The following is a 14,420-nucleotide window of genomic DNA, read 5'->3' on the forward strand; positions in this document are numbered from 1 at the left end:
GCATCTCACAGGGCTCCTCTCTCTGCCCTGACAGGAGACAACATGGAATACTTGTCTACAGCTGCACTTCACTATCAAACTCAGCTCTATCGTGCCTCAGCAGAGTTGTGTCTTCTCTATCCAGGAACAAATTCGGCCAAGACTGTTCACTGAGAGTAGCACACAGGTAGCCCTGAGCAAAATTCAGTCCTGTCAAAATGTCTGTTTTCCATCTCCATTAAAAAAATCATGTCCCAGTGTATAATCACGCAACTGGCAGAATGTGGATCTGCTTTAGCATGCAACTCATCAGAGACCCACTCCTTCTGTCCTGACCTCTTTTACTTACAGCAAAGACCAGATCTCTCAGCTCACCACTGGCATACCTGGGGCTTGTGCAGGAGCAGGACACCATCACCAAGAGCCTTCAGTGTTATGTGGACCAAAGAATAAAGTGGTACCTGGGCCTTGCTGCCCTTACAGACATCACCAGGAAAGGGGATCGATCCTAAGAGAAGAAATTGCGGTAAGGACATTTTTGGTGATTTCTCTGCTTTGGGGAAGCCCACAGGCTTTAAGGCAAATTATCTTCCATGAGAAAAGTTAAATAAGAGAGAAAATACTTGAGAGCTGTCACAGACTAGATTAAGTCCTTGTGTGCAACAAAGATTGCATGTAGTGGTGAATAAAAACAAGTGGATGAGTTCACCTGTTCAGTGTCTCTCAAAAGAAAGCACATTCAATATTGTTTAAATCACGTTTGGAACAGCACTGCTTACTTTCAGCTATGCCCTTGGGAAGGAAAAGCTGGGGTTACCCACACAGCTCTGGACAGAAGACAATAACCCAATAACCCAGCTGTCCTTTGGTACTTCACCAGGGCACCTCCTCATCCATCACCATGTTGGATGGGAAGAATAAAAACAAATGGCAAAACACAGAAGCTGCTCCAAAACTGTAATTTTCCTCCTCCAACTGGCTTAAATGAACAAATACTTTATCAGAGTATGGGTTCCTTACAAAGACAAGACTCAAAAATATTAAGATAACTCCAGTTTTTTTAAATTCTAAGAGTGAGTGGAAAATACACCTAGGTCTGGTTGAGAAAATTATTCCCCTGCTTGCTCAACTTGAGGTGTGTCTAGAGGACTGGCCCTGGATGAAAGCACATTCTTAAAAAACACATCTGTATAACTGGCTTGCTACCTTGGCATTTTAAAGTTGAAAGGGACTTTTTATGAACTCATAAAGGAGATATGACTCTGGTTTTCAACAGTATCACTAAGTGTAATTGTTGTCAGATATTTATGTCTGGTGAATATACATGCAGCAAATAACCTAAAACTGCAAACTATACACCGTGAGTAGCAGTTTCAGTGTTCACACACTAATAAAAAATCCTGTGCTTCATTTATGTTTCTGGTCTCCCTTGTAGTAACTCAGGGCAGAGATGCCAAACAAACTAATACCTGCCCCAATCTGCTAAGATTGCCTTTTCAAGACCCCAGAGCAACAGAGCAATTCTTGGCTGCCCTCTGCATTAGTATTTCTGCCCTCATGTGGGATAAAAGTGACTTTTCATTGTCTTGACTCATGGAGATGGAGAGCAAGGGCCTTGATCTCTGCCCAGGTGTCTGCAGTGCTACCTGCAATAGAGGAAATGCCACTGAGAGAGAAGCACTGGGTATGCAACAGTACACCCTCAAATAGATAAAGAAAGGCCATATTGCATTTAAAAAAAGAGTTTGTTAAGCCCAGTAGCCTCTCTCTGACAGTGGTCAAGCAGATGTTCAGAAATAACTGAAGCACATTTTGTGTACAAGGATCTTTCCCTTATATGAGCTCACAGCTTCTGCTGGTACACAGTTTAGGCACTCTGTGGGTCTCAGGTTATATTTTAGGCACCAGTAGATCCCTCATCCCCAATTCTATGCTGAATTTTGTTAAAACCATATACACCGAGAGCTACCACAGTGACTGTAACTCCATGAGCCATTTCTGCTGTCACTGAGTAGTGGAAGGTGAAACTGAGGACTATGTTCCACTATTTCAGGGAATCCAAAAAGACCAAGTTTACAGGCTGAAGTAGCTAATCAAGAATGAGCCAAACAAAAGGTACTTGCTACTTATCCTGTCAATTTTTTACCTCTCCATTCTGCCAGTGGACCTTTGCTGAGCACCCACAGTCTCATGCTGATGTCCATGTTCCTCCAGGCTTTTCTCTTCCCCTACAGCATCTTGTGTCAGCCTGCAAGGTCTTGAGCATAGAGTTAGTAGTCGGAGAGTCTAACAAGCTTCTGGTATCTGGAAATTGTTAACTACTGATAGGCATCTGTAGTCTGTGCTAATAAAGTGTGCACAGCTGTCTAAAAATCACCCATATTCTGCTAGGAAATTTACTTGAGATGGTTAACAACCAGCATCTAAATATCAGTTACTTTGTTGTACAGGAAAAGCATGTGGGTACTTAAGATATTGATGAACTGGACTATAAGCAGATTATCCCAATGCTATGAGTAGAGACTAATTTCCCAGTAGAAAAAGCCTTTTGAAATACAAGACAAAATGCCAATCCATTTACTAGTCACACATACTTGAAACATTTGGCTTATTTTGCTCCCTACTACCAGCTCTCAGCCTTCAAATGATACAGAACTAAGAGGAATGTCCAGCATTTAAACAACACGTAACTTTCAGATGATCTGCATCTCAAGATTGGGAAATCTGGGATTTGGTGGAAAAGTAAACACTTTCATGAAGTTCCACAGTGTATCCAAATTCCCTCCAGAGTCTAAAAACACAAACAGAGAGTTTTTCCTTGGAGATGACTGCTTCAGGACAGGAGGATTTCTCCTGTAGACTGATGGAGTAATCCAGGACCTTCTAGCTATAGCTGGAGGGCCTCTTATTTTATTCACATGTGAAATTCCCTTTGATTTTTGTGTGACAAAGAGAACATGCAGCATGAAACCCTTACTGGAGGGACCTCATTACTTTTGACCATTGAAATAAAATGGCCAAAAGAAAAAATAAAATAAAACCGGAAGGAAGCTGTGGAAAACTCCTAGTGCAATTGTAAACATGCAGAAGTCTCTGTTAGAAGAGATCTCTCAAACACTTTGTGGAGAATTTAGAGGGATTGCCTCTTCTTTGGGCAACTCACAGCTCACCCTTGGCTAGCTATGGGAGGATCACCCAGGCCATGGATTCAGCATCTCTGTTTGTGAAATCACACACTGGCCACTCAGACCAGGTTCTACCCTTCCTGAAACTCTGCTACTGGGCAAAGAAAATTTCAGAGTCCAGGGCCAAAGAGAGCACACAGCTCTGGCCTCTCCAGTTACAATCTCTGCATTTGATGGGATAAAGTTTCTGGTGTTAGGACTGGTTCTGTGTTTTAGCAAGTGGCCCTTTAATTTAAAAGAATAGGTTCTGGAGCAGGACCCAAAGTACTGTACTCTATGATGGTACAGCCACTTTTGAACAAGAGCCATATATCCCTGGGCTGTTGCAGGCCAAAAGCCAGATGCTTCTAGAAAGACACTGAAATCACACAGGGAGGGTTAAGCCAAGGAAAGTCTGACCTGGGGAATTTAATGGCAAAGCTCCAAGGGTCTGCTCCAAAATGAGCTGAAGACATGGGGAACATTTCCACTCATGTATTTGGGTTAAGATTTGGGAGACATTTCAGGAAAATGTATCAGCACATAATAAATCAAATTGAAGTTGGTGTCATTTAATCACATCCTTAATTCTGACCTCACACTTACATACATATTTGTATAGGAGACCAACAGCAGCATTCTCACTAACTTTCACTTTTCAAACTTTCCAGATGATCAGATCCTTACATCACCAGGATTGCCTAATGGGGCTGAACAATACACAGGTTGCCTGTCTAGATATAAATCTATTTCATGGAAAAAAAAAAAAAAAAAAAAAAAAAAAAAAAAAAAAAAAAAAAAAAAAGAGGAAGAAAAAAGAGGGGGAGAGAAGGAAAAATGAAATTTTTAAAAATAATTTCCACATCTCTTTCATACCTTCAAATAATGTAATTTCACAGCTGGTTTTGGGTTTGGTTTTGCCAACAAAAGCAGATATATGATATTTAAAGCCATTTAAAGGGCCCCTCTGAGGCAAAACTCGAACTGCTATGCTGGGCTGCCATCCCGGAGGATCAGGCTCGCCAGCCAGCGGAGCAGGTGGTGTGTGGGTCATCCACGTCTGTGTGACAAACTGTGATAATTGGATTGTTTGAGGAGCGGGGGAGGGATGTGACCGCTGTGTACAAACCTCAGAAGGGAATTAAAAGCAAGTCTGCATCCCAGTTAATAGCGCTCTATAAAAATGCAAAGTGGCTAATGATAAGCAAAGGAAGTTCCATTAAGCCATGCGCCTGGCGCAAAGGGGCATCATTGACCCCTCAAAGAATATTTGCTGAGAACAGTCAGGCAGCAGAAACAGGTGCAGAAATAAAAGCAAACTAATGGCTTGTTTTAAACTTCCCAATCTGCAATGTTAATGAACATGCAGGCCAGGGACAGCCAAAGAGTCTAAAGTGGCCAAAGCATGATTTTTCATACCCATTAACGTCACAGGCATGCTCCAAACCAGAGGGAAACTGGGAAATGGCTTTCCTAGCACTAGCAATTCATTAGCCCTGCACAGCAGTATGCTGTACCAATAGCTTGCTGAGTTTATTCGGGGTGGAGTGGGATGGAGGGCAGGGAAGGAACACAGTGAAAAAACTTCCCCTCAGCCCCAAGCACCATGAAGCTGCGATGCGGTCAGTGGGGAAAGGAACTCTTGTTGGGCCGATAATGAGCTGTCCTCATTATAAGCTTAGATGCCAGAGTGAACAACACCCTCTTAATAATGCACACATCACTATGACAACCACAGAGTTTGATACCTGAGGACAACTTTATTGTGCTTGTGAAATTTCCTTATTTTAAAAACAGTATTTATAGGTATCAGACATCGAGTCGCCATGTACAGCCTCCTCCTCATCTCTTTGCCTTCCTTGTTTCCAAGGCAGGATCAGCCAAAGTGTTTATGTGCAGCTCCTAAGGTTAGCAAACTGCTGTCAAGTATCAGCGCCAGAGTCTGCTGACATAATTATCCTGCTAGCCCATACATAATTAGTAAAGCTAAGCCCAAACTATATTAATACCAGGATTAATTACGGTGGAAGCATAAACAAGGATATTAATGCTATGAAAGTAGCAGTACGGCTATTCGACAGCCCATATGCTTGTCTGTAGGACCGCTAGGGATTGTGTTGAATCGGGAGCTGTGCGGTGCCCTGACTGTAATGAGAAATGAGAAAACTGCTGAAAAATTGATGCCGCCTGCAGATTGCACAATCCGCTGAACAGCAGGGGGTCGGCTTCTTACATCTCCCACTCTCGGTACAATATGCTAATTTCTGCATGCATACGAGTGTAAAAGGAAAGAAGAAAAGATTTCACAAAAGGAAAAAAATGCAAATGACAACCACAAAGATCACTGCAGAGAAATCCATGAGCTTTATATGGATTAACTGTGTTGGAGCTAGTGCTCCTCTGAGTTTAACTCTTTCTGTCCTAGACCCATTGGCAGGTCCTTTTTGTGGTGCAGAGGAATACTTGCAGCTCCTTTGTGGGAAGGGGAGGGGGTGGGGAGGGAGGGCAGCAGGGAGTCGAAAGGATGGAAAGGATCTTTTTTGCTCTTTTCCATGCTCTTTTCCACTCCTCTTGCTTTAACATTGACAAGGGGAAAAGGGTCTGGAAGCACAGAAAAATGGACTGGGAGGTGAGTTGAGACAAGGAGACTAACGAAATGTTGGTAGTGTTTGAGAGAGGACCACTTCAGCCCAGTCTGGTCCAGCTTTGAGTGTGGGGAACGACTGGTAACAGACCCTCCTTAGTCCTTCAAGAGCTCCTCTAACTCCCAGTGCCCCTCAGAGTGTGACTTTGCAGCATGTGGCCAGGAAGGTCTCCCTAAAAATGAGTTACAAAATCCTTATCAAGAAAACAGTTTCCCTGTGATTACTTTCTACTTTGGATTCCCCACCTCTTCCTCCCAGGCAAAAGAAGCAGGTGTGCTGTCTGCATGACGAGCCCATCTCTCTGCTGGAGACAGCCGATGTGCCGGTGGTCCTGTGGTTCCCTGGCACACCCAGAACATGCAGCACGCCTGCAGACAAGTGAGCTCCAGCGGTGCCCAGACAATCCTGCTGCCATTTGCATTCGCCTTGCTTCTAGAGAGAGCCTAACCCTGCCCTCAGCCTGTCCCCTTTGCTGCCCATAGGACCCAAAGGAATCGCCTCTACCACAGTTCCAGGGAGCAAACTGGCCCCTCAGTCTTGCATGTAGTGCTGACATTGTGTGATAAAACCCATGGGTGTCAATCCTCACATAGATAATGGAGTGGTGGGTGTCCATACAATCCTACTCTTCCTTTGGGTGCTGCTGGTGGAGGCCACCCACCCAATGGTTTAAGCCCCTCACTCATGCAGCAGAACAGGAAGGCAAAGAGCATCTTCTTCCCAGCCTGCAGGGGGGAAAAATATCTATGTTTCTGCAATAAGAAAAATCAAAGTCTTAATTCTTTTCCAATAATTAAAGAGATTAGTTGCTCTCCTTTCAGTAGCAGCAGGAGCAGCAGCAGGCGCTGTTACGCTCAGTCCAATGTGTGCATAATGTGGCTTCTGTAAGCAATTGCTGTGTCCAAGCATGAACAGAAACCTCAGGAAATATTTCTCATTAAAAAGTTGCCACTGGACCTGTGTAATAGAATAAGAGCTTGGCAAAAAGAAATCGTTTGTTTATTTGTTTTAAATAGTTCTGGCAAGAATTTTGCACTCCTGGAAAAAATATTACTGCTCTGGCAGCCCAGAGCACAAAGACCAAAATGCCTGTCCCGTATCCAGCAGGAAGAGAGATGTGCATCTCAGGGTGCTTTGACCTGGACAGACATTTGTAGTGAAAAAGAGAGGTGACAGAGGAGAAAAATATGAAGAAGTCCATCCTCCCTCTCCATCTGAACATGGCAGAGACTGTGAGAAAGGAGGAGGACAAATATTCTGGGGGCTTTTTTTGTGGCATAAATTTACCACCGGAAAGTGGGACAACGACCAGTGAATATACTGCAGATTTCAGTAGCTATCTGAATCTTCAACCCCCAAGTGAAAAATATTTCTATCCCACTGTAAAGTCTCCTATCACCTTCTGAGTGTACTTCCATCCACTAACCTTCTGTCTCAGTATATCAACTCCCCTCCTCCTCCAAGCTTCTTATACCCCCAGCACTGCTTACATTAATTGCTGATTTGTTTTCCTCATTGAGACTTATCAACTTGATTTTAACCTTTGAATCTGTGATTGCTTGTACATGTTCTTCTTCCTGCACCAAGTACTCCTGTCACCAAGTGATAGCTAGTCTTTTTACTGGTCTGATGCTGGAACCTGTAAAAGCGGGAGAGTTCTCACCTGGGAGACCTTTACAGCAGATCCTCATTCGCATAGGGTTGGATAATGCCTTGTAGATCCTGCTGCTGACCTACAGAGTTAGATCACCTAACTCAGCAAGCCAGAACAGCTCTCACCCAGGTCACACAGTAATTGTACCCAATCCAAGACCTTCTGACTCTGGAGCAATAGGAGTAATAGCAATAATTAATGATGAAGAGCAGCTGGAAAGCAGTGAGAAACATGCATTTCTTGTCTTGTCTTTCTCAAATACTTTTCCTTGAAGTTAAACAAGGGCATTGGTACAAAGAACAGCCATTCCCCTAGTATTTGTTCAAGAAAAGTCTCTTTAGGTAGATGTTCAAATAGCAAACAAATAAGTAAATAAAGTATGAGTTGTTGTTGAGTAGTTATCAGTTGGAATAGTAATAAATATTTTAAAACAACATTTCTACTGTATTTGATCAACTCTGCCATTACAATAACCATTCTGAAGTCACACAAAAAGTCTAGGATAGCACTAAAATTTCTTTTTCTATTGCTCTGCTTGCAGCAGCCTGACAGACTAAGAATCTGAATGCCAGACTTTAACTTTGTTGAAGTTAAAAGGTGTTTGGGGAAAGAAGGAAGCAGTGTGTTTACAGCAGAAAGATGTCCCCCCTAAATGACAGAGTAGCACAAGAAGTCATTACCGTGAACATCATAGGAGGGAAAACCCAGTCTGACAGACAAAAAAAACAGTCTGGCAGTAATTTAGAGCTGCTAAGTTTCAAGAAACAAAAGCTGCCCACTCCTGAGATCCCCCAGCCAAAGCTGTTAGCCAGACCTCGCCAGCTGAAGAAAATGTGGGGAGTGAACAGAGCAGATAAAAAATCCCAAGTCAAATGGGGCAAGTGAGAACCCACCAGCCAGGTGTGCTTGTAACACCCGTGGGGCACACAGCCACACAGCGGCAGCAGGGGCACACGGGTTCTGCTGGGGGCAAAGGCACACAGCAGATCTCATCCCCCACACAGCACAGCAGCGCCTGTGCCAAAGCCACCACAATCAGCTGAACTACGTCAGATTAAAACAGCTCATTAAAGTGGCCTCTCAGACTTATAATGAAGGTTTCTCCTTTATATGAGCTAAACTGGCACCCCTGGACTATACACCCATTTGATTTGAAACAGAAACAATGCCTAATTCTCCTATCTGCACCGGTGTGGCTGACGAGCAGTTTAATTTTGGCTCCTACTGCAATTTAATATTGTGGCAGTAAATTTTGGTTTGTCATTTTTACCTCTCTTTTGCTTTTTTCCATCCCTGAATTGTCTACGGGTAAAATTGTTTGCACTATAAAACCAACCTGCCTTTTTTTATTATTTAAACTTGGATTAGCATAGTCAAAAGCCCAGCACCACAAGCTATCAAGTTGAAGGAGAAGCACAGATGCAGGGACAGAAGGCTGAAACTAAACATCACTAAAAGAGGGACTGAGAAGAAAGTAGGAGGAGCCACACATCATCAGTGTTCTAGAAACACCAAATACTATTTCCACTGGGGAAACTAGTATTTTAAAATCTGCGGCAGGGCAATGAAGGATTTATTTTCATGAGGGCATGTCCATTTGAATTTGTGCTGAGCTCAGGAGGACCAGGTGAGTTTGCATAACTAACAACCTGACTGTGCAACCTGAATGCAAATGCAGATCCCAGTGAAGTCAACAGGAAATTATGTGTGGCAGTGATGGATTCTGCCATAAAAAATATTTATAGAATGGTGATATTTCTTTATTTTCTTTTTTAAAAGCTTCTGAGGAATTAGTGATGGCAATCAAGTACAGAAAGTCAGTGACCATTCCTATGACAGCACCTTGCTGTTGGTGCAAAAAACACTCATAAAGAAGACTTTGCAGGGCACTTGTGCTGCCACAAGACCCACTGAAGACTTTGAAGGAGAAAAGGAGTGAAAAATGGCAGGATCCCCTCTGGAGGCCATGGCAACAACTTGAGCCATGTGGAGACATGAGCCCTACCTTAGATGTGCTAATGTTCTGGCTCCCATCCAGGGAAGCGATGGTACCACCAAGCCTCCCCTGCCCTCGCTCTTGCGCAGAAAGTTGTGTAGTGCTGCTGCACGTGCTGTCAGACAGACACCCCTTGCTGCTCCAGCCCAGGGAAGCCCTGCATGGCATGGGGATGCGTGGATGTGTACAATATGCTTCTGCCTGTCACTTGGCTGTGGTGGTTTGAGTTGTGCAGGGCTTTTTTTCTGGATAAAAGGAGATCCGCAAACATGAGTCCTGGTTGCTACCCTGGGTTGCGTGCAAGCCCTCTGAGCAGGACTGATCTGTCACAGTGGGCAGTTCTCTGTCTGATGTGACCCAAAATAATTAAAAGTGGCCCAGCAGGCTGGTGCTTCCCTCCCCCATCTTTCCTCTCTCTCCTCTCACTCTGTTTGCTGGCATTTACCCAAAACAACAGTGACTGATGGCTCTGAGAGGACTGTCGCTGTTTTCCCTGCCATGATACAGCCATTGATCCGGCAGCATCTGCCAACTCATCAGCACTTACTCTAATTCCCTGCCTCCAGGTTTGGGGTTTTTTTCTTCCATTCCCCTTCCCTCCCCCAGGCAATAATTGCTGGGAAGTAGAACTCCCCTTTGACCAGCCCAGTGAGATCCAATTACCACCACATCAGTGCTCAACCTTTAGAGTGCTTGTAACCACACACTGACCTTAATCTAGGATGTTCAGCAGCTGGGAGGTCATTTAGTTCAACCCCTGAGTGCCCCTCCACTTTGGGTCCAATACCAGGAACCTGCCTCGATGTTAATTCATGGTATGAACCTAAATATATCATTTCTCCCCACAAATGAGGCATGGGGGAGAACCACAGCAACCAGCAAGATGGAGTTATACTCTAGAATTGCAACAGTTGCACCAAAGTCTATTGTCAAGAGACTGGGCATGGCCTTTTTTCAGCATATGAGTGAACTCCAGGGCAAGAAGCACCTGCTGTAGCTTCAGAGGTGTGAAGTGGGTCTGCCCTGAGTCAGCTCAGGGTGTGCAAGAGAGTGTGAGCAGCTGCCCACAAATTTCCCTGGTAGCAAAGCAATCATCACCATTGGAGACAAAAGAACAGCCACCACCACGGACATGCTGCTTTTCATGTGGTCAGTTTATTATAAATGAAGCCTTAGACCTGCAAGTTACATAAGCACTATGTGAGCTGCTCTGCCCTAGGGAGAGAGAATGACTTTTACCTTCTCACTAAACATCTAGAAAACTATTCTGGTCCAGGTCTTTCTTTTTCAGTCTCCATTCCTCCATACGACCAGCTTATCAAGTTCAGCTGAAAATATCTGACCTTCTTGATGACAGGCATTTACATATCATCAACTGGATATTCAGTTATCTTGAGAGCACATTAAAGATGCTGGGATTTGGGAGGAATATTGCAGCACCAGTTTTCTGCCTATAGGGACCTCTGTTTTTCCAGTGGGGAGGAAATCAGGATGCTTGGTAATGTGTCTTCTGCTGCTTTTGGCTTTTCCTCCTGCACCATGATGCCACATGGAGAGGAGGCAAGGAGGTGAGGACACATCATGCTTCAACCTTGCTGGGGGTTTTCACCAAGTACCACGAGCAGCAGCAGCAGATGCACTCAGGAGCTGCATGTGGCCCATCAGCTGCACTTTTGTCACCCTGCATGGCAGCTCGTGTTGAAAGGAACAGTCAGCTGTGCCATTTCCTTGGGCTGAGAACGCTCCATGAAATCTGAACCTCACGTTTCCTCCAGATGCTCCGCTGCTGCTGCTGAGGCAGGCGTGGCAGATGCAGCCCCAGGAGGCTGGCACAGCCCCACAGGCATCCTGCAGGCTCCAGGCTGGCAGACCCGAACGTGCAGCTCACTCTCTGGGGCCCAGGAATGGGCTGGGCACGGATGAGCTGGAAAGGCAGACTGTCTTGCATTCATTGTCTGGCCACATGGAGGTCTTGGACAGCAGTCAGGAGGGCTCCTGATCAGCACCATTCTACGATGAGCTTCTTGGGGAAAGTCTGAATTTTGAAGCAAATATATAGAGATATACTTAGAGGGGATGCAGGAGAGGAATGGATCTTCTTCCCCTCTCCTCACAGAGTTTTTTGGCTCTTAGACTAAGCTGACCTACATGCAGAGAGCCCCCAAAAGAGCTGGAGGGTCCTGCTCTTAGCCCAGCATCTGTATTGCCTCCCTCCTACTAGTGCATGGCAGTGAGGTCACACAGAGCAAGGACCCAATCCACCTGGACACTACTCCTACCAAAAAGTAGTGATGGCTTTTCAACTGAGTCAGTCCTGACAGCAACAGGTCTCCCCTCCCCCATCCCAAATGAATGTTGCTCTAGAGGCATAGAGACAGGGAGAGGCAAGAAAAATCTTCCACATGCACAACTTGGAAGGAAGTGAAGAGCTTTTAAAGAAATCTACCCATACTTATCCAAATATTTCCTTTTTTAGTTACCACCCTCTCACAATCTAACAACTCAAATGGTAAATGTTTCTTAGGATTGCTTGTGTGATCCCCTTATCTAGCGATCAAAAGTGTCCTAAGATGGTATCAGTTTCACCTGAGGGGAAACAAACCTTCAATTTATTTTCTACAGCTAAGGCAGAGGCAGCATTTTTTATAAAATTCCCAAAGAGTATTTGGAGACATCCCTGGTCTGGTTAGATTACAAGACAAACACTTTGTTCAGAGCCAGAAGAAGAACTCTGCTGACTCCCAAAAAATAATACAGGAATAATGAATAGCAAAAGTAGGTCAGATGCTCAGCTAAGAAAAATGATCATTGCTTGTCAGCCCTTTGCAGAGCTCAGGTGGTTTACACCAAAAAGGACCAGGGTTTCTCACTCTATCTGAGGATCTCTATTGAGGATTTCTTATTTGCCAGGGTGGTGTAAAGCTGTTATTGACATGAATTTTGGATGCCTGCTCTATTCATGATTAATGAGGCCACAAGTGAGTTACATTAGTCACCATGGCATGACTGATACTTGGATTTTTATTGTGTCATACCACTGCCTTTGTTTATGCCAAGGAATTCATAGGCACAAGACCTAAATCTGAGACTTTATTAAAGTCTTCTTTTTTAATGCCTTGATCTATACTGCTAATTTGTCTTAGCAGAGACCTGGAAGGGAAAATAAATATAAATGGTGCATTTTAAAATGTCTAAGCAACTCCCTAAAACAGCAGTTCTGTTGTCATTTTGACTTTTTAAAATCTTTTTTTTTCCAACCTGCTACAATTGAAAACCCTTGCTGTGCTCCTCTGGAAATCCTCAGCCATGCAGTAGCAGGAAGCCTTCTTTTCAAGCACTCATAATGATATATATTGATAATTGTTTCTTACAAATGTCACTTTTCAGGGGATTTGATATTGTGCATACAGCAAAACCAGCAAACAAACTAGCTGATTGATTGATTGGATGGTTGATTTTTGAGTAGAAGCAGGATTTTGTATTTGAAAAATAAATTTTTGCCCTTGGCCAGAGCATGTGCAGAAGCTTAAAGGTATGAAATCTCAGCTATATGTTCACATTTACAAGTAGATAAATTTGTTCTAATTAGAGTTGAGATTTCCAGCTATGTAATCCCAGGGGACATCACAACCAAAAAGTTGTTCTTGAAGAAAAGTCTTCCCAAGCAACCACGGCTAAGGACTGAGGTGATCAAAGGTGAAAAGTTAGATTAAGCACATGGGTATATGAGGGTATAAATACGTGCATGTGTGCATATCAAATACGGATATAAATCTGAGAATCAATTTAATTTAACATTTAAAAGCTTGGCTCCACAGGAAAATGACAGTGCTATAAACTTAAGTATGAATCTAAACACTTGCAAGCACTCAGGCACTGTCCTCTGTAGATATCCTTGCTCAGGGTACACTGCGTTGTGAGTAGCTGCTAACATTTTTCCTCCACAGTCAGTTCTTAACTCTGTACTTCAACTCTAAAAGACAGTTTAAGTGATCTAAACCACAGGCACAAAACATCTATTTATTTACACCGGCTGCTTCATTTCCACCATGACATGGAGTTAGTTAGGGCTGAATTGAAAAAGTGACCACAGGTATCTCGGGAGATAGCTCAATAAATGTATATTGCACTCACAGCCACAAACTCGTTTTCACTCAGGTGAATGTGCCCAGGAGAGTGGGTCTGAGAACACTCTTGACATTTTCATTCTGTTGGCTAAAGGGAGAGGCTGAAAAAAGCCTGAGGAGATGGAAGTCATGTAAAAGCTGCTTCCAACTGTGTGTAAAATGTTTAGCGGCTCTGGTGTCATAACAATTCAACACTGAGCTGGCAGTATGTGCCTGTGTGCCAGCTTCACAAGAGGCAAAGGACAGCTTTCCTTGAATTGCCCAGCCTATTCCAGTGATCAGATATTACTGAGGAGGTGACAGAGGCTGGGACTGCAGGGCTGGTTTGTTTTCAGAGGTAGTAGGGCTGTTTTACTCAGTTCCAAGTTAGTGACATCTGTTTGGACTCAGATCGTCATGAGGCTCTTACTCCTGTATATTATTTACAGTGTGCTTCTTTTCCAGGGGCAAATGTCTAAAGATTGTGTAGTTGATTTTTTTAAATAGAGAAACAGCTCTAGCATGTAGAATAATCTCAGTGAAATGAAGGCTGGAAATAGAGGCGAGAAGGGTTAGAAGAAGAGCAAATAGGAAAATATCAAGCGTAGCTAATAATAAAATAAAGTGTCCAGATTATTTATTTTCTTTCTTTCACTGATGCTTTTTGACAACAGTTAAATATCAAAAAAGGAGATAGACTAAAACTTCTGATACAAGCAGTTCCTCCCTGCTCCTCTACTAAACTTCAGGGAAGTTCAGATCCAAATTTTGCAGCTTTCTCCTTTTTGATATTAAATAAAAAATCCTGGCATTTGCCAACAGTTACATTCCTCAGCAAACCCATCTGCTGCTGTGCTGTTTCCATGGAGGTTGAGC

The 14,420-nt window shown here is 43.6% G+C and overlaps 1 protein-coding gene across 1 annotated transcript in view; it reads right to left on the reverse strand.

Moving 5' to 3' along the window:
- Nucleotides 1-10,598: 10,598 nt before the first annotated feature.
- KIAA1143 (KIAA1143 ortholog) overlaps nt 10,599-14,420 on the reverse strand; it is a 39,730-nt gene continuing 35,908 nt past the window's right edge. The window contains exon 4 of the mRNA XM_053984378.1: nt 10,599-11,473. Within this exon, the coding sequence (XP_053840353.1) occupies nt 11,438-11,473 (36 nt within the window). The 3' untranslated portion in view covers nt 10,599-11,437. The remainder of the gene's footprint in view (nt 11,474-14,420) is intronic.

Source organism: Vidua macroura, chromosome 1 (assembly GCF_024509145.1).
Source record: "Vidua macroura isolate BioBank_ID:100142 chromosome 1, ASM2450914v1, whole genome shotgun sequence".
Taxonomy (NCBI): domain Eukaryota; kingdom Metazoa; phylum Chordata; class Aves; order Passeriformes; family Viduidae; genus Vidua; species Vidua macroura.